The sequence below is a fragment of the Eulemur rufifrons genome, chromosome 7, assembly GCF_041146395.1.
Source record: "Eulemur rufifrons isolate Redbay chromosome 7, OSU_ERuf_1, whole genome shotgun sequence".
NCBI classification, from domain to species: domain Eukaryota; kingdom Metazoa; phylum Chordata; class Mammalia; order Primates; family Lemuridae; genus Eulemur; species Eulemur rufifrons.
The window spans coordinates 74170392-74197839 of NC_090989.1; the positions used below are offsets into that span (position 1 = coordinate 74170392).

At 36.1% G+C, this 27448-nt stretch overlaps 1 protein-coding gene across 1 annotated transcript in view; it reads left to right on the top strand.

The window, feature by feature from the left end:
• The window catches only part of P3H2 (prolyl 3-hydroxylase 2), a 145115-nt gene that overhangs the window by 87163 nt on the left and 30504 nt on the right, over positions 1 to 27448 (top strand). The window contains exons 2-3 of the mRNA XM_069472786.1: positions 25361 to 25513; positions 26452 to 26641. Coding sequence (XP_069328887.1) covers positions 25361 to 25513; positions 26452 to 26641 — 343 coding nt within the window. The remainder of the gene's footprint in view (positions 1 to 25360; positions 25514 to 26451; positions 26642 to 27448) is intronic.

Consider the following 27448-nt stretch of genomic DNA (forward strand, 5'->3'; position numbering starts at 1 on the left):
ATCTTAGTGTCTCTTTTTATAAAATGGAGGGGTTTGGGCTAAAGTGTTCCTAAAAGTTCCTTGCAACTCCATGGCCATCCAGTTTTCACCCAGCATTTTATTAATAACTGGGTTTTTGTAGACCTTGCTTCCTTTTGCTTTTTCTTTTTCTTTTTTTGAGGCAATAACTTGCTCTGTTGCCCAGGCTGGAGTGCAGTGGTGTGATCCTAGCTCACTGTAACCTCAGATTCCTTGGCTCAGGCAATCCTCCTGCTTCAGCCTCTCCATAGCTAAAAGTATAGGCGAGCGCCCCCACACCAGGCTAATTTTAAAAACATTTTAGTTGAGACAGGATCTTGCTGTGTTGCCCAGGCTGGTCTTGAACTCCTGGACTCAAATCACCCTCCTACCTTGGCCAAGTGCTGGGATTACAGGCATGAGCCACCACACCTTTCTGGTTTTACATTTTTGACATAGTCCTGTCCTCCTTGGAAAATGACTCCTTATGAAGTCTTTCTAAAAAGCCAGTCAGGCTGCAGGCACTTCAGCGGGCTTAAAGTAATCAATGTGTGTGTGGCAACTGCCCAGCCAGACCACGCACAGGAAAAAATCACCCCACCCCTGGATGGGCTTCACACTACAAACCTACATTAACATGTGACCCTATTTAAGTTTGCTCTGTTTCTGGGACTGATTAGACATAGGAGGCTTTCATGAAAGGGGAAAGTTTTGACTTTTAAGATGAGACCTGGAGGTCAGGCCGGCTGAGCCATAAAGAAGATGCTATGAGGGAGAGTCCTTAAATGACTCTTCGTGGCTTCTTTGAAGTTACCACCGATACTATATTCGGGGATCCAGTAAGCTGTTTTAATTAAAAAAAAAAAAAAAAAAAAGAAGAAAAAGAAGAAGAAAGAAGTTGGATTAAGATGGAAAAGAAAAAGAAAAGGCAAACTTGGCTATTAAGACAGTTCTTCCACTCTTTCCCAAAAGGAATATTCTGATTTATTTTACTTTTTTCCTAAATTTCTTTGACTTTTCCATTATCAAGTTCACATATTTTTGTGTTGAAATATATCCATGATTTCATCTCCACTGCTGTTGAGATATAGGATACAGGTTTCTTAAATCACAACCTTCATTTTTACTTGAGTAATTTGGTGTTGAATATCTTGGCCTTTCTGAAGGTGGTAGCCACCACAGCTATTGGAAGAAACTCTGAACTAATGCAATAGCATCCCACTTTATTGTGAAGTAGAACAACTATGAATTTTTCTAATCTAAGTTTTCAGGCCTGTGCCCCCTCCTGCTGCCAATGATCATGACTATTAGCAGAATTCTGTCCACTGGACACAGTGTGTTAATATGTTAAATTTCATTCTCATCATTATCATTGCTATCCACTGAATGCTTACCCTTCCTGAGTACTTGAGATACCATGAAGCAAATGACAAGTCCTTGTTGAGATGGTGAGGAAATATACTTAAATAGGATTAATTATGGCAACATCAATTGTGGGTTTGAGGGTATATGTATTTTTGTGTTTTCTAAGTAACACAAGGCTTTTCTCATGTGTTCCTCACAGCAATTCATTGAGATAACCCAAGCAGGGATCATCATTGCTATCTTACTGATGAGGTTTCTGAAAGAAGGGCAGTGAAGCAACTTGACTGAGGTTCCACAAATGGAAGATAGACCCAGATCATCTGTCTTCTTACTATTACAATATGCCAAATTAATTGCAGTAGAAATTATTAAGAGCATCTGCCCATGTATGGATGTAGGGATAAAAGAACATTCTCATGTAAGGGTAAACAAATAAATAAATGAAGCAATACTATTGAGTATTTTGACCATTTCTCAGTTCTAGATACTAAGCTTAACCTCTCTCAGGTATTCTGAATATGGAGCTCTCACACTGTACTTTTGGAATGGAAAAGAATACCTTATGTTTTGGCATAAAAATAGGCATTCATTCCAGGGGAAAGGTGGTTAAAAATAACAACAGCATAGTTAATCTCCATTGCCTGAGAGGAATCTGTGTTCACAGACATGGGGAGGGCTAGACCCCTTTGGGTTTTCCTCTCTTCTGTCTGTCTAACCAGCCCTTCCTTAAATGCCAGGTAAAAATAGTGACTGCATTGAATCTTCCCAGTTATTGAAATGAATGGCAATTTCCTTGGCTTTCTCAGGGGAGGCTTTGGTCAAATTGTGTTCCAAATCTCTCATGTGTGTTTTGGAAAGGGATGAGTGGTAGAGAATCCAGTAATTTCTTCCTACAGATGTCATAGTGGCACTAAAATTTCTTCACGTATTTCCATAATAGCTTGGGCCATTACCATATAAGGAGTTTGCCGATGGCTGTATTAAAAGGCAAGACAGAAATATTTGCTGTGCCTTAAAATAGTGAACAATTTAGAGGAGTACAACGATCTCAAGTGATACATGCAGAAATATATCAACAACCATTTATAGTTCATTTCCCCTTATGCCTATATAAAAATAAACTAGCAGCATGAAACAGTAGAAGTAGAAAGATCTAATGTACTAAGTCTTGGTTTTTTCATTTGTAAAAATGGGACTATTGACACTTGCCTTATAGTGATGTCAAAAAGATTAAATAGGATAGTGCATTTAAAATGCTTAGCAAGGCAGCACTAATACATGGCAATCATTATTATTATTACTCTGCAGAAATGTGCATCTAGATGTAAGGAAGATTGAACTAGTGGCAAAATGTGAATAATTAATTCAGCAAGACAGACCACAATGACTGAGAAAATAAGTTAAAATAGATGTCCTCTTCTTAGAAATTTTCTTTGCCAAGTATTATAGAACAACTCTTCCTTATGAAGTTTCATGCAATTCTTGACCAGCTGCCTGTAAAGCTTTCATAAGAGGATAAATTTAAAAAGAACTATAGAATTGATCACTGAGACTTCACTCAGCTGACAATTTGTGGGAAAGTTCGATCTAAATGCTTTTATTTCCATTGACTTGTTCAGATTTGTTACCTTGTGTTTGTATGCATGTGTATATGTGGAGATGTATGTGTCTATGGCATTAGCAAGTTTTCTCTGCCAATAAAGCACTTTTTGGCCCTTTCGGGGCCAATTTTCACCATTCCGATGTCCTGAGTAATTTGGTTTTAATCACAAAGCCAGGATCATTCAAGTCAAAGAGAGAAATCCTTTCGGAAATAGACTAGAAAAATATGATGTTCATCTGTTTGCTTGTGAATCCACAAACAAAGCATGCCTTCTGTTCCAAAACTAGCAAGGGCTGTAGCATTAGCCACACTCAGCAATTCATAGCACATGCACAATGCACTGTGGCTTAGGGGTGCGGCTTAATGGCAAACACATAACTGCGGACCACTGGCAATGAATGTGCTAAGGAGAAATCCAGAGGAGAATTTCCTTTTAAATCCATTCCCATTATACAAGCTGTCTTTGGGACTTGTTTTGGTTATTGTCAGGAGTCAAATATATTTACCATGTTGTTGCTGGCTCCATATAGTCAACAGATCTTTTGCATCCCATGTGTGTGCTATTTAGCCTCTGGAAATAATCTCTTTTTAAAATGTTTGTTGGGATGATTCCCAAACTTTTGTAACTGGAGAACCAACAGTAAAATAGTTGTGTTTTTTTTTTGTTTTGTTTTGTTTTTCCCCTTTCCGGAGAAAGCAGCTGAGGTGGCTTAAATTTATACTACTAAATAGAATTTCACTGCTCCAGTCACGGGTGATTTATGAAGGAGCAAGAAATGACATTGCCCTATGTATCACGTATAGCTGCTTCTGTGAACAAAATTTTTCAGGGTATGGGGGTGGTGCTCTTCTGACTGACAGGACAGTCGGAAAAGGACTAAAGAACAGCTGCAAGGGAACACAGAAAAGACATGGCAGAGAGAAGCACAGCCACCTATCTGGCTTTAGCTGTAAGATATTGGTACCCCATGATAAAAATATTCTTAAAGAAACAACATTTTCTACTGAAAGAACTCATTGGTTCAGTGTATCTGTACTTGAATGGCTACCTTAGACCTACTTGGAATGGCTGTGACCAGTAGATTGACAACATCTTGGTAGAAGACAGATTCCAGTCAACAAACAGTAGGACTTTGGATTGGCCAGAGCTGTCCAAAGCTAGAATGGGCTGTTTTGGAAGCTAGAGAATCTTCTGTCACTGCGTATATTCAAGAAGAGACTACAGGACAATTGACAGAACATTGCAGAGGATCCAAGCACCAAAAGAGAGGGTGAGGTTTCAGTCTCTGAGATTGAATGGGAAAATGCAGTAGGAATACATTAAAGTTATGTTGGATTTTTAATTTAAAAACTTTGCATTATTTTCACAAATCACGTTCCATATTTAAAAAAAAATTAGGAATTGGTATTATTATTACCATTATACATATGAGACAATTAAGTAAAAACAGATTAGGATTCATCACACCCCAAAACCAGAAGATTAGGAAATCCCACTAGTGATGTATGTTGTGGATTTCTTCTCCCTCTGGGATAAAAGAACCACAGATGTGATAACTGATAATTGAAGCAGAGGATTCAGAGGCAGAACAACAACCTAAAGACCAAGGGCATTTAATAGAGACCTACCACCTACCATCATGCCTGAACTCTAAGGGAAAATAATCAGCCAGGAAGCAGAATGCAAACACCCTCTTCCTTCATCACACACACATTCCTCCATCCAAACTTCCCCTAACTGCTTACTTCCAGTGGGCTATTTATCTCCAGTCCTATCCTTTAGGGCAGGGTTTCAGGCCAGGCAAGAGTATAGCTGTTATGATCCTGTCCAAAGCAGTTGTCCATAGGCACTTGCTGAACCTTAGCTCTGTTGGCTAAGGTTGTATCTTGAGAAGTGGTAACTCAAGGTTGGTCAAAAGAAAATGTGTAGGTCGGGTGCCGTGGCTCATACCAGTAATCCTAGCCAAGGTGGGAGGATTGCTTGAGGCAAGGAGTTCGAGACCAGCTTGAGTTAAGAGCGAGAACTCATCTCTACAAAAAAATAGGAAAGTTCACTGGGCATGGTAATGCGTGCCTATAGTCCCAGAAGCTGAGCCAGGAGGATCACTGGAGCCCAGGAATTTGAGGCTGCAGTGAGCTATGATTACACTACTGCACTCTAGCCCCAGCAACAGGGGGAGACCTTGTATAAAAAAAAAAAAAAAAAAGGAGGAAAGAAAGAAAACAAGTAAGAGAGACAAGGAGTGTTGATGTCAGACTCGGAGATCAGCGATATTTCTACTATGGAACTCTTTTACTGGCGTGGAGGGAATGCCCTGGGGTAGGAATCAGTTATTCTTTAGTAAGTGAAGACAGCCAGAGGGTCTCTGAGTAAGTCTTGTTATATACTTAAGCACCTTTTTAAATTTTTCACAATTTAGTTTCTAAAATGTATTAAGCCAGTTATACTAATTATGCCTTTTGTGCTTAGAATTTATGTAATCTAAATAAATATGTAAATGCAGCAAGCTATAAGTCATCTTAACATCATCTGGCCCAAGCCTTCATTTCACAGATGAAGTAGCAGATTCACAGATACTGAGTGGCTTGCTAAGGTCACTCAGCAAGTTGGCAGCAGAGCCCAAACTAGAATCCATGTCTCCTAACTCCTGGTCTCATATATTCCCCTTTACCCAAGACTGCCTCCTTCCTCATAAGTCAAGTAAAGGAATTCCTGTGGCTCTGAAGACATCTACTTGAGAGTTTGGGAAGAGTGATATTGAGCAGAATGATAGATAAAGAAGGCCCCAATGCTAAGGCCAAGGCACCTGAGAAGCCACAAGGCCACCAGGAGTGACAAAGAAGACACTGAGCTTCTCATTTTGACTCAAACCATAGAAGATGTGGTTTAGGATTGGTGTCTACATTCATATAAATACATACACAATGTATCCCAATATCCTACTTCTCCCCAGCTATCAGCCTCAGCTGTAGCCAATCGGAGCTTTTCCCCAGTACATAGCCTGCACTTTCTGGGGACCCTGCTTTTGTCAGTTACAGTTACCTCACCTAGAATGTGCCCTTTTCATAATCAGCTGTCAAACCCCATCCCTCCGTCAAGATTGACCCCAAGTGTCCTCCTTTACAGAGTCTTACTTCTCTCTCACATAACTGTACCTGTTGATCTCCTGTCTACTTTTCTCTCAGAAGGAATAAAAATTATTTGGATAAAAATAGCAGAAAGTAATTTTAATGAAAAAAACAAGAAATTCTCTAACTTCACGAAGACTTAAGATAGGTATTCATTCATTCATTCAATCTTTTAACAAACATTTGATGAGCACCATTCCTAATATCCAAATCACATCTTTTCCTCCTAGATCAACACAGATATTATATTTCTCATGAATCATTCCCTAATTCCTCACCGGTAATAAATACTTCTCATAAATCAACTATTTATTGTCTATATTTTGCTACCAAAAGTTTTTCTCCACCTAGTAGACAGTAAATTCCTGAAGAATAATTTTCTTCAGGAAAAATACCAAGGAAAAAGAAAACATATAATTTTTTTCCTATTTTTTAAAAAAATAAGATCAAAGCAGAGATTTACTGATACCCTTCTCACACCAAATTACTGGTGTCAGTGTAGTATTTCATATGCAGAAGTGATTAAGTGATAATTTAATTGAATTTTAATAGGTTTTTCTTCTCTCGTGGAGGATTTTCAAGCCATTAGCATTTGGCAGTTAGGACCATTCCACTTACTCTCTGGTCCTGGAAAAGATATTTGAAAAGATATTTGCCAGCAGCAGGCAAAGCCAAAATTGTTAAAATCACCATTTCCCTAAAGTAAGTTAGAAGTCCTAAGGGGAAATATTTACAAGGAAAATCTGTTTTCTCTTTGGAATTTACAGATTTTATTTGCCTATTTTTCTCTTCATAACATTTCTCACCCTTGCCCCATCCTACGTGGCAAGAAGGCAGATCTGCTTGTCCTTCCACAGATGTGTCCATCATCGAGTAGCTGACTGAAGTCTATGCCTTTTCAAGTAAATGCCTTCTGGTTAATTAGTTTGCTAACAGATTTTCAATGTTATCATTGGTTTATTTCTATTTTTAGAAATTCTTAAAAGTGACTTAATAGTTCCAGTTTGACTAAACTCCTTTTAATAAACAGGTATCAGGAGACTGCTATAATTTTTAACCAGCTACCATGATTTTGAAAATTTAGTGATATAATAAATGCCACCTATTTTGAGTTGGGTATCCCTTCCATGTGTCTCTGCACCATTCTCCTTTGCACTTGACTTACCTGATCATTGTCTTGTTTGTTTACTTGCTATGGCCCTCACAATGCCATAATGTCTTATTTTATTGCTATGGATATTTATTGAGAGACACACTCATGCTCCGTGTGCCTGTTATGTATAATTGGTGACTAGCCCACAGTAACACATTGAGGACTCTCAATCTATGTTTGGTGAATGAACAACTATACGAGCAACCTTTCACTTAGTTCCTGTTGAAAGCCCAAGATGAGCCAAGGGGAGTTAGTTACTGGGAATACAATAATCCATCAGAGAAATATAAAGACCCAGCTCTTTATAAGCTGAGCAGACCTTCAGCTTAAAAGCAAGAAGATAGTTCTGTTTTGCTTTTCTACAAATGAATTTATTTCTTTTTCTCACTTGCAAAATCTCTGAATCTTCTATATACTAGTCAACAGTGTCTTCAGAACTCTGCCCCCAGAGAACCAATGGAGAACTCAGACATATCAGAGTTTGATTGTAATAGTGTGAGAGAGGAAATATGAGGAGAAGTTCAGAGGTCCATGGGATAGCGTGGGATTTGGTTGTTCATGGAAGACACAGCAGAGGAAATGATGTTTAAGCTAAAGACGAGTGAGAAAGAACCAGGCTGAGATTTGGAAAGAGACATTTCCAAGAAGAGGAACACTGCAAATTCAGAGGGAAGACTGAATGGAACTGAGACAAAATTCAATAAGACCATAGTTTAGAAAACAACAGAGAATAATGAGAAGTGAGTCTGGGCAGGTAAACCAGGACCAGTCAGGCAGAAGCTTGTAAGTCATGTTAAGGAATTTGAACTTTATCCTCGGACTGGTGGGGAGCCTTTGAAACTTTTAAGTCAGAGAGGGATAAGATCAGATTTACACTTTAGAGAGATCACTCTGGCTGCAGTATGGTAGATAGATTAAAGAGAATAGGAGTTCACAAGAAAATTCCCTACAGCTGTTTTCCTTTGTGCATTTAAATATCATATCCTTCACACACACACATGCACACACAGGCAAACACACACCTACCTACATACAAACACATACCTTTTCAGAATTTCATTTGTCTCATATAAATTTACTGCTGGCATTTTTAGACCTTCTTTCAAGATGAAGTCCTTCCTTGACTGAAATATTTCTTTATTCAGAAAGTTGTAATTAATTTCTACTTTTGCTTACTTTCTCATTCTATTTCCATTCCTGTTTCTTCATATGCCATACATATATACTATATGTTTGTTTTTAAAATTAGAAAACAAGGAAAAATAAAAATTAATTATTGTCTCCCGCCTCTACTTGGATACAACTATTATTAATATTGGATGTATAAAATTTTTCTTATGAATTTATATTACATAAGCGAAATCATACTATATATTGTGTTATACAGTCTGCTTTTTTCATTCAAGAGTATATCATGAGCATGTTAGTAAATCTTATTAGCCTCAGTGGATATATAATATTCTACCATATGATTGTGTCCTAATTTAGCCCATTCCTGTTAGAAATTTTGCTTTTAATTTAATCAGACCAGAGTTTATATGGAGTCTTAGAAATTCTGCTTCACAGAATTAAGATGACATTTCCCAGGCAGGCTTTTCTGTCTGGGTCTCTAGTTTTCTTTGTTTTCAGCATTTTTTAAGAACTTTACCAGCTAATCAAAATAATATTGGGAAAGTATCTTCCCTTTGGGAGTTTTTCTGCATTAGGGAAACTTTCATTTAAAATAAAATAAAAAGAGATGCCTAGAGGAAGAGGGTCTTAATCAAACTTTTTTTTAGAATAAACTGAAGTGGGAGGTTTAAGTACCATAAATAAAAAACAGATGTATCACTCCAGAATGCCTACAAAAGAACATTTATTTACCTTGACTTTTTTAGTCTTATCCTGAGAAGTTATCAAGAAAACCAGGCATCTTTGTTTAGAACTCTACTTTTTCTTAACCTTGTTTCTTATCCTGTTTTTTTTTTAATTTTTTATTGATACATGATAATTATCCTGTTTTAATGTCATAATGGATCTTCCAAGGTCACTTCATGAGACTTTTCTAGAAAGAACACTGAATTAAAAGTTAGAATGCCTTAAATTAGCTGCTATCATTGTTGTTGGTCATATTGGGAGACTATAGCACAGAGATTAAGTCTGAGTTCTGGTGTAAAAGAGTTTAAAATCAGACTAAATTATTTATTGTTTTTAAATTTCTCAACTGTAAATGAAGTTAATGCCAATGCCAAACTCATTATTTTCCGTGTATATTAGTTTGCTAGGGCAGCCATAAGAAAACCACAGACTGGGTAGGGTGGCTTAAACAACAGACATTTATTTTCTCACTGTTCTGGAGGCTTGGAGTCCAAGATCAAGATGTCAGCACATTTGGTTTCTGCTGAGGCCTCTCTCCTTTGCTTGCAGATGATTACCTTCTCACTGTGTCCTCACGCAGTCTTTCTTGTGTGTGTGTGTACCCTGGGTATCTCTTTCTGTGCCCTAACCTCCTCTGTTTATAAAAACACTAGGCAGATTGGATTAGGGGCCACCCTATTGGCCTCATTCTAACTTAATTTCCTCTTTAAATGTCCTATCTCCATATATAATCACATTCTGAAGTATTATTGGGGGTTAGGGCTTCAATATACAAGAATTGGGGGACACAGTTCAGCTTATAACACATGGTAATATGTAAGACATTTATTTCAGGTCTCTTGGCATATTAAACATGCAATAATAGTAGCAACTATTATTACTTGGCCTCTCTGAACTTCATTCTTCCCATTTATTGAAATTGGAATATTAGTATCTGCCCAGCCTACATATGATGATGACTTGAGGTTATTTATGTTAAAGCTTTTTGTAAATTAAATGGTAGAAGATTGTCATTTATTTTAAGTGTATACATATGTACTCAGCCTCTTCTCTTTGAAAGTATTCAAATTGCATCCAGGCATTTGCTATTAGCTTCTTTTTTACATTAAAGCTGTAAGCTGGAAAGGTGGGATTTAAGCTCCCCATTAATCTTCCCCTTAATTTTATAGGGTCTCAGCCTCCTCAGTTCCTGGACACACAAGGTTAATATGTGTCAATTCATACAGCCTTTCCCGTATTAACTTCCTCTGCTCACAAGGGGCAAGGGGCAAAGATTAATGAAAGTGTAATCGAATCTCTCTGCCTTAATGTTTCCAAGTAGAGGCAAATGAGAATTCCTCTAGTGCCTCAAGGGAGTGTTTTCAAATGAAAAGAACAAAAGCTGCTCATATTATTTTACAATAGGACCACATGTTTTTCTGGGTAGGAAGAGTAGAGGTGGCAACTCTCAGAAGGAAGGCTATGTTCATTTTAATGACTTAGCTAGGATTTCTCTCTGGTTCAAAACGGGTCTTGCTATGGAGTCTTCAAAATATAAAAGACTTTAGGTTAACAGACAATGAGTCTGCCAGAAATGTGAAATGTAGCAGTGTAGCACCTTATTGGTGTACTCTAACAACTGACCTTTTGGAGTGTGGCCTGATTCAGGCCAGGTGGAGACCAGAATTGAGGGAGTAGGGCACACTGGCACCCGCTGCTACTCAGTAGGACTTATCTAATTCAGCTCTCTCACTACAGACCATCCGATATAACTGGAACAAACTAGTAGCCTAGACTTTTTCCTCTCTGGTCAGATGGAGATGTTTCTGAAGGGATTTTAAAAGATTCAAGTCACTCTATTGCTTTAAAATTTTCATGTGCTCCCCAAAATAACACAGCATGCATTTAGATTTTAAACCCTATCCCACTTTGGCCCCAGAGTACGCTTTTTGTATTTTCTGTTACTCTAAAGCCCATTCCCAATACTTATACTGACAATAAACTAATTCTTACACGTGGATGACACTTTTCCTCTATGTCCTTGGTGAAATGTCCTTCCTGGCACTTCTGTTAGTTGACCATCCATCAAGTAGAGTCCATTACAAATGCCATATTCATAAGATTTCCATGAAGACTTTCCAGATCCACCTATTCAGAAGTGCTTTCTCTTACTTCAAATCCTTACAATATTTGTTTTTACTTCTTTTAATGTCCCTTACTCAACCCTGCATTATAGGTGTTTGTATGATTTCCTATCCCATCCTCCAGATTAGTTACTCAAAAGCAGGAATTATCTCAAATTTCCCCCCACTGCCCTGCCCACCCAATGTCCATCATAAGGCTTTGATTAAATGCTGGTCAAGTTGAATGGAAAGATGAAGTAGAGTATCCTGAGCCTCAGAATCTCTAGAAATACAAAGCTTATGATATCCCATGCAAAGTAGGAACATTGGACTCCATATGTGGAAGTTCACAGGGGCAATCTTTTCTTAGCACAGACCAAACATGCAGCTGCTAAACTCTACCACAGTATAACCTTTCAAGGGGAAGGGGGCCAATGTAAACCCACAGTATGTACAAAATAGAAATCAGAAACTCTTGAGTTTTTTTAACCACTGAATACAATTTCACAGTCTATTTGATATGATTTTTGTAGGATTTGGTTCAATTCAAACCAATCTTTTCATTTGAACACAATCCTATAGTTCTCTTCTATACTTATTAGCAGTCACTTTACAACTTTAATTTGGCTTATTCTGGGTGGCATGGAGAAATGTATTTCTACCACTGACTTGTGGAGGGAAGCATTTTGGGCATAAATTTTTTATATGCACTTGTTAAAAATAAAAATGGTAGACTATTTTCCTGCGGCATAAGGAAGATTTACTACTTGGTCTTAGACACAATGGAATATACTAGAAAACTCATTACTTTGCAATTAGAAGATGAGGTTGTAGGTCCCAGCTCTTCTATCAGAATCCATGTGACCCTGAGAAGAAAAATTAGGTATCTTGTTTATATAATTATATTAAGGAGGTAGTGTTATACCAGATGGTCTTGAAGGGCTATTTTAGTACCTATATTTTAGGGTTCTGGGATCACTTAGGTGATGATTTTATAATTAAAGTCATTTTTTCATCAAAGTTAGAGAAGTTTACCCAATATATCTCTGTCTTTCTCTCTCTCCCTCTCTCTCTGCCCGCTCTGTTTCTTTCTCTCTTTCTCAAAATAGTAGAATCGCAGAAAGCTGATTAGTCTTGCAGGCCGCTCTAAAGCAGACAGGAAGGTTTTTGGTCAAAAGAGTTTGAAAAATGTGAAATATAACTTCTCATTCATGGAGATTAACTGTTAAAGTAGTACATTAAAGACTCTGAAAGCTCTATCCTAAAGAAATATGTTTAACTCTTAATATAGCTCATCTTATACTTTGTTAATTATAAAAGCATTTTTATGAATTTTATGGACACCTGGGGGAATACACCTCCTAGCAAGATAAGGACTGACTACAATCCCAAAAACATTTTTTCTCTGTACTTCTTGGTTGCTCTGACTTATTTATGATATTGATTGCTCACTCATCTAGGAGACTCTCTTCTCTGGCTTCTTTGGGCCAAAGACCTGAAATGTGTCTCAAGTGAAGACTTTCCCAGCACCCAGGCTATCAGATCTCCTCTCAAGGTTCTTGACCGCTAGGAAGAAGTGCTTTGGGAGGCTTCCCATTCTATAAAACACAATCTAGCTCAGAGTGAAATGATAATTTCCTCCAACGTACAACCAAAATTTGTAATCACCTGTGTTTCACTGCTGTTACCATAATATTCCTAGTTAACTGGCTTTGAAATTGTAAGCATGCCCCTAACTATTACATTTCCCATTTGTCAACTTACTTTTTCTCCATTATTTGACAAAGGGAACTGCAATGGTTTCCCAAAAACTTTGTCTTTTCTCTAATCTCAACTTACTCCCAGTTAATCTTACAGTAACCAAGCTAATATTTCCACAATGAAAAGAATATTATCAAGCTGATCATATGTCCCCAGTCTCATACCCTTATCCCTGATGAAAAAGAAGTTTTCCATGGCTATTTCACGTATTTTAATTTTTATATTTTAGAGTTCTTTTTGAAATGAAACAGGATATATTTTCATGACTACACTCAACACACATGTATATGCAGATGCTTGCATAGATATATCTGCTTCATCTTTTCCAGGAATAAAAACAAAAACACCTCAGCTTAGTGTTCAAATACCCCCACAATCCAGTCCTGTTCAACCTTTTTTTTTATCATTACTCTGCAATTCATACCTTATACATGAACCAGGACAGCCAAATTGCTGTTTTATAAGACATCGGAGGCATTCCTGTTGCTCCCTGATCGTGCTACTCTGCACCTGAAACATCCACATGTTTTATGTTTTCCAAGACCCTCAACGAGACCATTCCTGAACCTGGATCGTGTTGCATTTGTTTTGTTTTGTATACTCAGAGGCTTGGCATCTATCACAGTTCATTCATTCTTTCTTTTCTTTCTTTCTTTCTTTTTTTTTTCTTTCTTTCTTATTAAATTTGTTTTTAATCACATATGGATAAAATTTACTTTTTTGATGGGCATATCCATAAGTTCTGACAAATGTAGACCGTTGTGTAACTACCACCACAATCAAGATACAGATAGTTCCATCACTCTGAAAATGCCTATAGAATTCTGCACTGACAGTTATTTTCTTTCAGTACTTTAGAGATGACATTCCACCATCACAGTTCTTTGCAGTTCTATGACAGAGGAGATCAGCAAACTTGTGACATAGATGAGAAAGGCACAAACTCATTACTTTGAGATAATGTGACTGAAATCCCAAGTGTGCATGTGTGCGTGTGTGAATGTTTGCCTTAATCAAAGATGTAGATTCTAATGATAGTCTTGTCCCTAATTTTATAGTCAAATCTTTTATCCATCTGTAAAATGAAGCAGGAGAAATATTCATGATGTAAAGGGCCTTTCCAGCCCAAGTTCTCTATGGCTAATGGAAGTTAGTGTTCATAAGATCAACACAAGAGCCACAAAAGTAACAGAATTGATGCTACCTGATATATTTAGTCAGTAAGTAGATTTTTTTTTTCCAAACTTTAACTTTCTCAGGAATTCAGATAGACTGTAACTTTCTTTCTAGTATAGTCTCTTGGCTAAGGAACAGAGAAATGTTTGGGTTTATATTTAACCTGTATATATGGCAGGAATATTTCATATACTATACAGCCTGAAGGTTATTGCTGTGGCTGAATACTTTAAAAAGTGCAGGTGTGATGCCAGAGGAGCTTATGAAACATTGAAAGAACTCTATCATCAAAATCATCTCTTTAGTAAGACCACATGGCTTGTCAGGTTAGGAGCACCCCCTAGTCAGCTTGATGGGTTAAATACCTGAAGGGACCTCAATCTCTTCTTCAAATTCCCTCCAGGAGAAGTCTTTGGAGTGAAATTCCCTTTGGCTTGCAGCCACAGTGCATTCCTTTACATGAGCTGAAATGCGTGTTTAGAAATATTTTTTGAAGTAAATCTCCCCACCCCTATAAAGCAAGAGTTTATATTTCACAGAAGAACGTGGCATATTTATACCAAAAAGGTACAAGTGGAAAAGCTTTTGATTTGCTTGTTTGCTTTTCTTGCATTTCTCACAGTGGAGTGGTTTGGGTGGAATGTTAAATTTGTTTCATAAACACAAAATGAAGGGAGGCCAAGCACATTAGAAATTGTAATGACAAAATTTATCTGTGCACCCACAAAACCCTAAGCCCTCCTCAAATCATCAATTTTGCCAAGTTTTTTCCAGTGTTATCTTAGTACTGTTACAATTTTCAACAAACCAAGGCCCAATTGATCACTTCTTTTCCCTAATCCACATGCCTCCATCTGCAATCCACTCAGGAAACATAGGTACTTACAGGAGAGACATGAATTAAACCCACACATTAATTCCCAGTCCTTGAATCTCTCAGTTCTTCTCACCTATGACAAGTATTTTATGCCTGACACTTTGTCATTTCACAAAATAGACATGCAAAAAAATCTTTTGAAACTTTTTCATATCCTCGAATTCAGAAAAAACAGTCCAAGGTCTTTAGTGAGCTATTTAATTGCTGATTTTCTTAGAAGCAGAAACCCATAGTTAATTGCCTTTTTGCCATCATATTTGGCAAACAAGTTAAAAGGATTGCAACATCATACAGTTTGGACTGCAGAGACATAACTCTGGTAGTGAACAATTAGGGAGCTCACTTTTGGCTCTAGTGAAGTGATGGTCAGCGAGAACTTTTTTCTTAATGGGTCCCTAGGGAAAGACAACATTTCTCTCCATTTATCATAATGAAACCCAGGCAAAAGCAAAAACATGAGTGCACAGTTAGCACAGTAAAATTTGTTTTTGTACCGTGAAGTTCAATAAGGGCAACATTGTCTGTCCCGGCCCAAGTTTCTACTTGCTGCTATAAAATCATTGTTTGTATCATAATGTGCGCTAGTAAATAATGATCAACTACATCTGCACTGGGCCCGAGGGAAAGGTAGGGGGCTCATCTCTCCACGTTTAAAAAACACTCAATAAATGACTGTTTTCATTGCTTTTACTTTTATTAGTCTTATTGTAAAGGGCTTGGCAAACTACACAACAACATATAGAGGTAAGTTCTTATTAGCAACCTCACAGACTAGACCATGCTCGCCAGTGAGGAGCCAGGCATGAGAGGAGTGCAGTTTTGAGCCACGTGGAGGGACGCTAAATTTCTGTTTATTTATTCTTCAAAATCTGACCTGAATAAGATTCTTTAGTCGGTAAAGTGATGACTACTACAATGGTCATGGGATGCTGGCAAAACTAGGGTATGAAAGTAATGACATCTACCTTCAAAAGAAATTTTTCAAGAGTATTAAAGCTGTTTCCAAAAACAGTAGCAGGAAGCAAATGTCAGAGAGGTCTTGGCCCAAACCTGCTTTTCGGTAACCATTAGTCATCTTCTGACAACTCAAGGGAGACTGCTGGACAAACACTGTGGAGATTAAGATGCCTGCTCAGTTATTCAGTGTAACCCTGTCCTAGCGTTTAGAACCAAAAACAACAGTAACATACCGATAAACCACATGTACTGATTTCATTCGATCCAAGGCAGAGAGGACTCATCCGCATTCCCTCACTAAGATGGTGCACTCCCCTCCTCACCTAGCAGCCAGCCAAATTTTGGCTGTTCTCTTGTTAGAAAGTTAGACAATACACAGACGGCTTGAGGGATTCCGTCCAATTAAAAGCGCACACTTATTTTTGGCTAATACATTGAGGTTTTTTTTTTGTTTGTTTGTTTTTTTAACAATGGCATTTTGTTTTAAATAGTCTCTAATCTGAAATAGTATGTTTAAAAGTTCTGTTTCTTCACTTTAGTGTTTTCCTTACCCAGAAAGATGGTTTTTATTTAGATAAGAAACCTCCTAGCAGATTTAGCTGATGGAGTCTGTTGTTCCACTGAGCTTATAAGGGTAGCCTCACTCAGCAGTGGCGACTCACCAGCAGTGTTTAACATTAGGATGTAAACATCAGATTAAAACTTCACTAGAGTGTTTAGAAAGAGCAGCAGTCTATTAATCAGGCTCATGACCATAAGTAATTGAAGGAAAGAGCATAAGCAGTTTGGCAAAAGAAAGTACTTTAAAAAGACATATTCTTCCTTTCCAACTTACTCCATAGAGGAAATGTTACTCTTTAGAAATGTCATTTCCCATTTAATCCTTACCAAATTGCATTCTGAAAGCTATAAATATTTACTTATAACCATGACTACATTAGACTAACCTTCCATAAATGCAAAGATAAGTTCATTTTCTACATTAAGATGACCACCTAACTTATGAATTAATATGTGTTCTTTAAAGCTAGGAATTTCTAAATGCTCTGCATTGAGATATAGGAAAGAAATACAATTTCTAGAAAATTTTCTTACTATGAGGGTATATAGTTTTAATGAATTGTACCTTTCTTGTGTCCAAAAGTCTTTGAGTCACCTTGCCAAAGCAACTATTGATATTAGATTTTTGAAATGGAAATAGAAACAAATCACTCAAAGAAAAAAGGGAAATATATCAGCTTTAGTTTGACATACTAGAAACCTAACACCATATAGTTACTGTGAATGAGAATACATGTAGTTCTGAGCTTCCTAGTAGTCAAAGCAAAAAAGGACAACATAATTTTTTATGTGGCTCTCAATGTACGTAAAAAATAATTTTATAAATTTGTCAAGAGAAACAAACCATTATTTCCTATAACTGAATTATGAAAATAATTTCAAATATGGACCTTTTTACAAGTTATATTAACATAAAGAATGGTAATATCACCAACAATTTTGAAATAAAATGCAAAGTTGCTTTTTTATGGCTATTTTTTTGACTTAATAAAAATTTGACTCCATTATATGGAAATGTTTAGGAATTTCCTAAAATAAGGTTGAATTCTCACTAAGCAGCCTGGTCTTTATATTTAAAGACTATGATTTACAGGATCTAGCTTAATCCAGTAGATCAAACAAACTCCTTCTAAATTTCTTTTCAAAATTTGATTTTTTTTAATTTTAAGAATATTCTTTTAATATGTTGTAAAAATTTATTTATTCATTCATTTATTTGGTTTTGTGAAGTAAAATTAACTTTTGTTGGCAAGAATTTCAAGCAAATTTGGGGACTTAAGTAATGAAGTAGCTGCAAAAATGTCTGGTGTCATATATTTTATATATTTATACACACACACACATACATGAACATACACACATATATATCTTACAGGTTCAAAAAAAGAAAAGGAAGATTAGCATTTTTAGCCCATGAATTTTTAGTACTTAGTGCATGTGATGTGCATGTTGTAATATGATGACTTTGTTTCCCTCTAACTAGTGTACTTACACTTCTAGCTAGAGCTTAAAACTTCTAACTCTTAGAAACAGGATGTCTTCAGTGTCTGCTTACATGCTTGTCAGTGGGGGTTAAAAATCTCTAAAGGTACTATATGGTGAAACTTAAGTAAAAAGCCAAGGCAAAAACTATAACATTTCATCAAAATGTAATGGATAAATTCCCAAAGTTAGGATGATGAAAGTAGAAAAAGAATTCCCTTCTTTATTTAAAGTGTTGAGGTTTGGGTAGAAGAATAAAAATTGCTTATGTTAGGCTTGATGTTTTACTCTGATTATATAAAAAGCCTTCAGAAGATAAAAAGTCATGCCAAATATTCCATTTCAGTCTTTACAGGTTTTAATGTGTGGAATTAGCCTCATTCCTATGCTGCATGTGTATTACAAGCTGGTCTCAATTTCATATTTAAAATATTTGAGCTCTATATTTGTCCTAATTCAGAAGAAAGCAAATTTGTATATTTTTCTTCAATATGTTTGGAAATTAAAAAAAATTTTCCTTTTGTGCTATGTGTTTGCCTTCTGAATTGATAAAACATTGTTATAGCAAAGATGGGAAAAATGGAGACGAAAAGAAAGAAATGGAGGGTGTGGAGGGGAAGGAAAGGAAAAAGGAGGCAACTGCCCTATGCTGCCCTATTTTTACTTTGCAAAGTATGATAAAAGCCTTATCTCTGGCCTCAATTACTGCAGTGTTCTCTTGCCTGCTAGAGATCTGTCTTCCACACAGCAGTCTGAATTGTCATTTAAAAATGTCTATCAGATCTTGTTACATCTGTCTTTAAAATTAAAATGACATTTAAAGTCTACCGTATCCTCCGCATGATCCGTCCTTCTCTAACTTCTCAGCTCTGTCTCCTTCGTCTCTGCTCTGCTTTTAAGACACGTCAAGGTCAAGGCTTTTTCCACTTCAAGGCCCTGTGCTTGATTTTCTTTTGTCTGGAATGTTCTTTCTCTTGTTCAGCTCATGATTGGTTTCTCAACTTTTAGGTCTCAGCTCAAACAGTACATTGCAGAAAGATCTTGACTAATTTATCTAAAGGAGTCTTTTTTCCACCCTAACTGCAGCCAGCACTCACAACTTTCTTCATTTATTTCTTCAGAGCGCTTGGCATAACCTGAAATTATTTTGATTAGTTATTTGCTTACTTGAGATTTGTCCTCTTTACTGAGAACGTAAACATCTAGAAATCAGGGCCTTTTTTAATCTTGACCACGTAGGTATTCTCGTTAATTATCATCGCGTCTGGTAAACAGTTGGTGGTAAATAAACATTTACTGAATCAGTAATAAGTAAAATAAAGAATTTGGGCATGGCTGGAGTACTGGATCTATGTGTGTTTTCTTCACTCGAGGGATGGTCAGTTATAAAACTTGTGGACATTCAGTTTGTCTGGGAAAAGGGTGCATAATGACAGATAGGAGGAAGTTACGCTAGAAAAACTGGAGTTAAACCCTGGAGTTCTTGAGTGCTATGCTGCAGAGTGTCTGGAATCTCTTTTGTGGTCAATGGATAGCTACTGAAGATTTTTGAGTAGTCCATGTGTGCTTTAGAAATGCCTCCTTTATTACCAGCTGTGGAAAACTCTGTGTGTGTCAGAAGAGCCTCATTCACTCACCAGTTCAAGGACACCGAAACTTCTGAATGCTAGCAGGGGTGTTGCTTCAGTCAGTGCTCATTTCTTTTTCCATGCAGCATGACTGCCACGTATGGTTGTGCTTCTGGGCTGGCAGGAGAAAATGTTTGCCTTAGTTCTTCACAGCCTGAGATGAAATGACCTGGTGCTTCTGGAAGACATTTTTTTTAAACCAGTATTCTCACATCTCAGTGGGGCAGTGGCCTTCCTTAAAAGTTCAATACCATCTTATTGTCAAATCATTCCCTTTGTCAATTGTTCTTTATTTCACAACTTATTTTTCTAATGCATAGAGTTACTTTCATATTAGACTTACCCTCTCTTTGGTTTGTTTTAATTAGGTCTTAAAGGAAATCCAGTTTAAAGCTTTTAAATGCAGTTTACTTTTAGTTTGTTTCAGAGGAGTGAATAGATCCTTTCTTAGCTGAAACATAATACTTAGAAAGCCGTGTAATAATCTCCATCCAATAATATGACTTATATGTGGCATACACATGTTCACGTGGACTTTTCCTATCACTTTGTATATGTGTGCTTAATTTCTAAAATGCAGTACAAAGACATTAATATCAAGCTTACAGTTAAAACAGTGATCTATTTTATAGACTCTAGCAGATAATTCTGGTTTCCTGAACTTGTTCACAATAATTCAAAAGCCAGGGCTAGTTCATCAAGTTTTATAGTTCCATCTTAAGTCATGGAATCTCTTTTATATTTATATTTGGGAAGATGGTATTATGGTCAATACTAGATTATAAAGGAGGAAATTACCAAATAAAACCCCACTCTGTTCAAATTTGAGCAAAGCAAACAGTTTATCAACACTGACTGACAGTTTTCAAGAGCTATTGTATCACATTAGTCTGTGATAACCACATTGGGTTATCAATATGAATGATGAGCTCTCAATATGAATGATGAATTCAGAGATATTTTTTAATAAACTTGCATACTTTTAGTACCTTATAGCTTAGGAGGCACAGTCACATGTAATATACCTTTAAATTTATGTAAAAAAGATTTACTTCTTACAAGTTTTTTTCTCTTAAGCACATCATAAACCTCATCTATATGTAAAGTAGGTAGAAAACAAAAAGATAAATAAGTCATAGTATTCCTATCCATACAGAGCTCTACTAGAAGCAAATATACTAAGATACATACAGTATAAAGCACAGTATGGTAAGTGCCAGTAGAGAAATAGGGATAAGATGATATGGTGGTGCTTGACTATAGCTATAGGACGGGGAAGGCTCTCTTAGAGAAGGCAGGATTTAAGCTTCGTCTTATAGGACATGATAGAAGAAGAGACAGAAGGACAAAGTTTCTCTAACTCAGTGGAATAGCCTGAGCCAAGGCATAAAGGTTCGGAAATGAAGAACATAAATATTTATTTGTGTTCCGTCAACTTTAATGTCTGGTGCTATAGAACCAGAGTATATCAGTGCTAACCTGTTTTACTCATAATTTGGCTATTACCTGAAGACAGTTTTCACCAACCACAAGCACATGTGTTCATGGGAGCTATAAACTCTACTCTTCATTAATGAGAGCATATTTACATCCTTGAAACAGATAGATCATTTATAAAGTGTATGCTACTATTTGTTGCTTTTTAGTGCTTTAGTGATGTTTGAAGCACATTCATATATATTACAAAATTAAATCTTTCCAAAATCCTATGTCATAGATGGTGGTAAGCAGTTATGAGCTTCTTTTCTTAGGAAATAAATGAAATAAAAATGTTAAATGACTTTTTCCAGGTTCACTTGGGAATAAATGTGAACCACATGCAATTTAGAACCCATTCTTCTTCGTCTATACCTATATAATTGTGACCGTGTAGATGTCGAAATAATTGATATATATCTGTTTTCGTGTGTAAGAAATTGAGAAAATTAAAATTGACAAGAAGCCAAATCCAAAATTAGTTATTTTGACAGGATAATTCTGGGTGTACAGAATTGAGGACAAAGGTATAAGTGGTATGGAGAGCTGATTTCAGGCAGGATTTAATGGAAGGAAGGTCAATAGCTAAGAATATACAAATTAAATGAAAAAAGGGAAGGTTTTACTATTAATAAACAAAGTTAAAGATCTCAAGACTTAAAATAGGGCAGTTTATATTTTCTATGGTGAAAGCTGATTTTTTTTTTAATTTTTAATATTTTTTTAATTTCAGCATATTACAGGGGTAAAAATGTTTAAGTTATGTATATTGCCTTTGCCCCATCTGAGTCAGAGCTTCAAGCCTGTCCTTTTCCCAGACGGTGCCCACTGCACCCATTATGTGTGAACATACCCATCCCTTTCTCCCTGCTCCCACCTGCCCAACACCCGATGAATGTTAGCTGATTCTTTATATACCGCCAGACTGCAGTGAGTGGGACTTGTGAACCTACTATTAGGTTATTAAATATGAAATGTACAATTTCAAATCAAAAGTGTAGTTACTTATATCTCAACCAAGAAGTACAATTAATCAAAGTATGTGCCTAAATTATTGACACAGTTTTGCCATCTCAATGGTAGCTTGTTTATGCCAGCAACGAAGAAGCCTGGAGGAGAGTGAGTGACAATGAAACTGTGAAAGATGTTTTCCACAGCTTGTTGAAAATTGAGTGTTTTTCCTTGCAGGAAGTGGTCGAAAGCCTGACAGAAGTTGTAGTCAGTTGGTTCAAGGTCTGGTGAGTACGGTGGGTGACAGAGAGTTTCCAAATCCAGCTTCTGTACTTTGAGCAGTGTTGTTTGTGTGACATGTGGTGGAGCATTGTCTTGCAAAAGGATTGGCCTGTCTCTATTAACCAGTCTCTGCTGCTTAATCACAAGCATCCTCATCATTTCATCCCATTGGTTGCAGTAAACATCTGCTGTAATTGATTGACCAGGTTTCATGAAGCTGTAGTGGATAATACCAGCACTGGACCACTAGGAAGACACCATTAGCTTTTTTGATGAATATTCAGTTTTGGACTGTGTTTCGGCAATTGATCTTAATCCAACCATTGTGCCAAATGCTTGAGATTGTCAAAAAGAATTCATTTTTCATCACACATAACAATACAGTCTGGGAATGGCTCACCTTTATGTCGTGACAGCAAAGAAAGGCAAGCTTCCGGATGATTTCTCTTCTGACCGCTCGTTTAATTCACGTGGAACCTATCTATCTAGCTTCTTCTTTACCTTGCTAATTGTTTCAAATGGTCCAATATTGTTGGAATAATTAACTTCAAATCTTACTGCTAAGACATGTGTAGGTTGAGATGGATTCACTTCCACTACAACTGTCAGTTCATCTTTATCCACCTTGGTCTCAGATCGTCCACATGGCTAATTTTTAAGACTAAAATTGCCAGAATGGAACTTCTCAAACCATCAACGTACTATGTGTTCATTAGCCACATCCTTCCCAAACTTTTGGTTGATATTTCGAGCTGTCTGTGCTGCATTGGTTCCATGACAGAACTCATATTTCAAAATAATACGGATTTTGACTTATCCCTGGTTTCACAAAAATTGCTCTAAAAAAGTTTTTTGAAGGATAATCACAAGCCAAAATGTACCTTTGAAAGAATGAGGATGTATCTTCACAATAAACATAAAACAAGAAGTGTCAAAGTAAAATGTCAGAGATATCAACTGCAAAACTTAGTACTTAAAGAAATAAGACATTTCATACTTAATAACCCAATACGTCTTTCTATTTTTTAATAATTGTGTGACTAGGTGTCAAAAGAAGACCTAATTGAATCTTATATGCCATTCTGTGGTTTTGTATTTCCTTGTTCAATAACAATGAGTTTTCATTTTTTTACACTTTAAACTAGATTGAAAGTATGTTGAATTTCACCATGAAAAAGACTACTCATGTGAATATTCATTTTTATGATATGAGGTAAATGGATTTGTCTATAGACATTCTCTGTGACTAAAGCACATGTCAAAATTCTTAAATTGAGTAAACTAATTCCATTTTATTAAAAATGCATCATTGTTTGTTACACGTAAGGCAGTGTATGAAGCGGTTTAGGAGGAGGTTGACAGTGTCTGTGTAGGGGTTATGAAAAATTCTTTCTTTTATATTAATGAAAATCAAAATTATAAATTAAGAATCAAAAATATCTTAATCAAAGCAGTGTGATAAAGCATTTTATGTGCTGTATTGGGCATTTTATAATTATACGTTGGAATAATTCACCCTTTTAACTTTTTTCACGTTTTATTATATTTTTAATTGACACATACAAATTATACATATTTATAGAGTACAATGTGATGTTTTGATACATGTATACAATGTGTAATGATCCAATCAGGGTAATCAGCAAATCCATCACCTCAAACATTTATCATTTCTCTGTGGAGAAAACATTTAAAATCTTCTCTACTAGCTATGCTGAAATATACAATACATAATTGTTAACTGTAGTCACCCTACTGTACAGTAGAACACCAGAACTTGTTCTGCCTATCTAACTGTAACTTTGTACTCTTTGACCAAGCTCTGGTCATCCCTCCTTCACCGTACCCTCCCCAGGCTCTGGGAATCACTATTCTACTCTCTACTTCTATGAGATCAGCTTTTTCAGATTTCACTTAAGAGTGAGATCATGCAGTATTTGTCATTTTGCTTCTGGCTTATTTCACTTATCACAGTGTCCTTCAGGTTCATTAATGCTGTTGCAAATGACAGGATTTCATTGTTTTTGTGGCTAAATAGTATTCCATTGAGTATATATTCCACATTTTCTTTATTCATTCAGTCATTGATAAACACTTAGGTTGATTCCGTATCTTGGCCATTGTGAATAATGCTGCAGTAAACATGGGGGTGCAGATAGGTCTTCAAAATACTGACTTCATTTCCTTTGGCTATATTCCTAGTAGTGGGATTACTGCATCATACGGTAGTTCTATTTTTAATTTTTTGAGGAACCTCCATACTGTTGTCCATAATAGCTGAATTAATTTTCATTTTCACCAACAGTGTCTAAGAGCTCTCTTTCTTCCACATCATGCGAACACTTATTATCTTTTGTCTTTTTGATGAAAATCATTTTAACTAGAATGAGGTTATATCTCATTGTGGGTTTGGCTTTCATTTTCCTGATGATTAGTGATGTAGAGCCTGTTTTCATATACCTGTTAGCCATTTGTATATCTTCTTTTGAGAAAAGTCTATTCAGGTCTTTTGCCCGTTTTTAATTGGATTACTTTATTTATTTATTTATTTTTGCTATTGAGTTGGTTGAGTTCCTTATTAACAATTTGTCAGATGTACAGTTTAGAAATATGTTCTCCTATTCTGGTAGGTTATCTCTTCACTCTGTTGATTGTTTCTTTTGCTGTCCAGAAGCTATTTAGGTTGATATAATCTCATCTATATATTTTTGTTTTTATTGCCTATTCTTATGAAGTTTTATCCAAAAAAATCCTTGCCGAGACTAATGTCAGGAAGTATTTACCTTATGTATTTTTCTAATATTTTCATAGTTTTGGGTCCTACATTTAAGTCTTTAATCCATGTTGATTTTTTTATATGGTGAGTGATAGGGGTCCAGTTTCATTCTTCTGCATGTTGTCTTTTCACTTTCAAGCTGTGAGACCTTCAACTGATCTCTTTATTTCTCTGTGCCTGGTTTAGAAATATTTTCCTTCATTTGGCTCCTTTTTTTCTCTCTATAGCTTAACGAGATGGAGAAAGCAGTGGAAGCAGCCCACACATTTTTCATGGCCAACCCTGAGCACATGGAAATGCAGCAGAACATAGAGAATTATAGAATGATGGCTGGTGTTGAAGCATTCCAGCTGGTAGATCGAGAAGCCAAACCACATATGGTGAGCTCGGGAACTCCTCTCCTTATGATTCTCACAGGGAGCTGTGTTCCATTCATTTCATATGAATGGATATCTCAAATTGAGTCTCAGATTCCAGTAACATGTTTACACTTTCAAAGTTCTCAGATGAAATACTGTAATTATCACAGCTGACAAAATTAAGATAATTTTTTTAAAGTTTTAATTAAATTTTTAAAACTAAAATTAAAAAAACTAAACAACTACAAATTTAAGAATTGAGAGAAAATGAACTTAGAAAATCAGCATAAGGTTGTGAAAAGTAGAACATCATATAAATACCTGTAATCCTTACTAGCCTCAGCTCCTCTCCAACACTTCTATTCCATGCCTGGGAGTTAAAGCCGATCTGAATTTTTCAAGGTCATGCTATGGTTTTCCAGTTCCCAGTCAGTGGTTTGTCCATTGTACCTTGTGCTTTTCAAAGTGGATTTTTAAAAAGCCACATAATTCTTTGTTTAGATGAAATGTTCCCTGAAATCACATGTTGAAAGAGTTTTTTCTCCTAATTTTTAACATCACCAAGCTCAATGTGCAGACTCCAAAATCACTGCAGAAAAGAATAAAAGAGGAAGATTTTAGATGGAAGCCTTTTTTTTTTAAAATTGGGCAAGGCCTGTCACTTTCACCCACATGTGTTGTCTTGCACTTGTTATGTTGCCCTACCTATGGGCAAAGGGATTAGAAAACACTGTCTTGTGTGTGCTGAGGAAGAAAATGAAATTGATTGTTCCCGTTGCACTCTACGTGCTAAGTAAGTCCCCTCTTGTTTACAATTATTTGAAGCCAGGAAAGTTGTACTTTATCTCCTAGTGCAATTCTTCTTTAACCCTCCACAGCACCGGAGTTCATACCCCGCCTACCTAAATGATCCCAAGTCTGCCTATATTCTGCTCCTTGAAAATGCTTTTTTTTTTCAGGAGAGTTATAATGCAGGAGTTAAACACTATGAGGCCGATGACTTTGAGGTGGCCATTAAGTACTTTGAACAAGCTTTAAGAGAATATTTCAATGAAGATATGGAATGCCGAACCCTATGTGAGGGGCCTCAGAGATTTGAAGAGTATGAGTATTTAGGGTATAAAGGTGGTCTGTATGAAGCCATTGCAGGTAAAACTACTTTTTCTTTCTATTTATTTCCTGATTATAAATGTACTATATGCAGTTTATAAAAATATTCCAACAATATAGAAGTATACATTATAAAAATGAAACTCTTATATGTCTATTCCACTCTATCTCCTATAGATAAATTTATGCAGTTAAAATTTTGGTGACTGTCCTCCCAAACTTTTCTAGATGCATATGCAGATATTTGTGTATTTATTTATAATTGTTATTTAAATTTTTATAAAAATAAGGCAATGCTACACAGATTGTTTTTCAACCTTTTCATTTGTTTGTTTTATTTTACGCTTAACCACATGTTGTGGACTTCTCATGTGAGTATATGTAGACTTATCATTTTGTATTTAATGGCCTGGTAATGTTCTATTATATAGGTATATCATAATTTATTTGACCAGTTCTTTACTGGTGAATATTAAGGAGGTTGTAATTTTTCATTATTATAAACAATGTAGTAGTGAATGCTTTTGTATAATCTTCAATTATTTAAAAAAAGTGTCCTATTATATAATGAGAATTTAACATATTCCAAAGTTGAATTTAAAATAGTAGGTAATATGCTTTATACAGTAATTGGGGAGATTGGCTAGTTACCCATTTTTAGTGGTAAAGTAATTTCTATGCTATACATCATACACAAACATAAATTATATTTGTATTAACAATATAAATGTAAAAAAATAAAATGTTAGAAGAAGATGCAGAAGGTTATTTTTATTAATGTGATACTAAGAGAAGAAAGCTCTTCTAAGCATGACAAAAAACAAGAAAAAATGAAAATTAATAGAT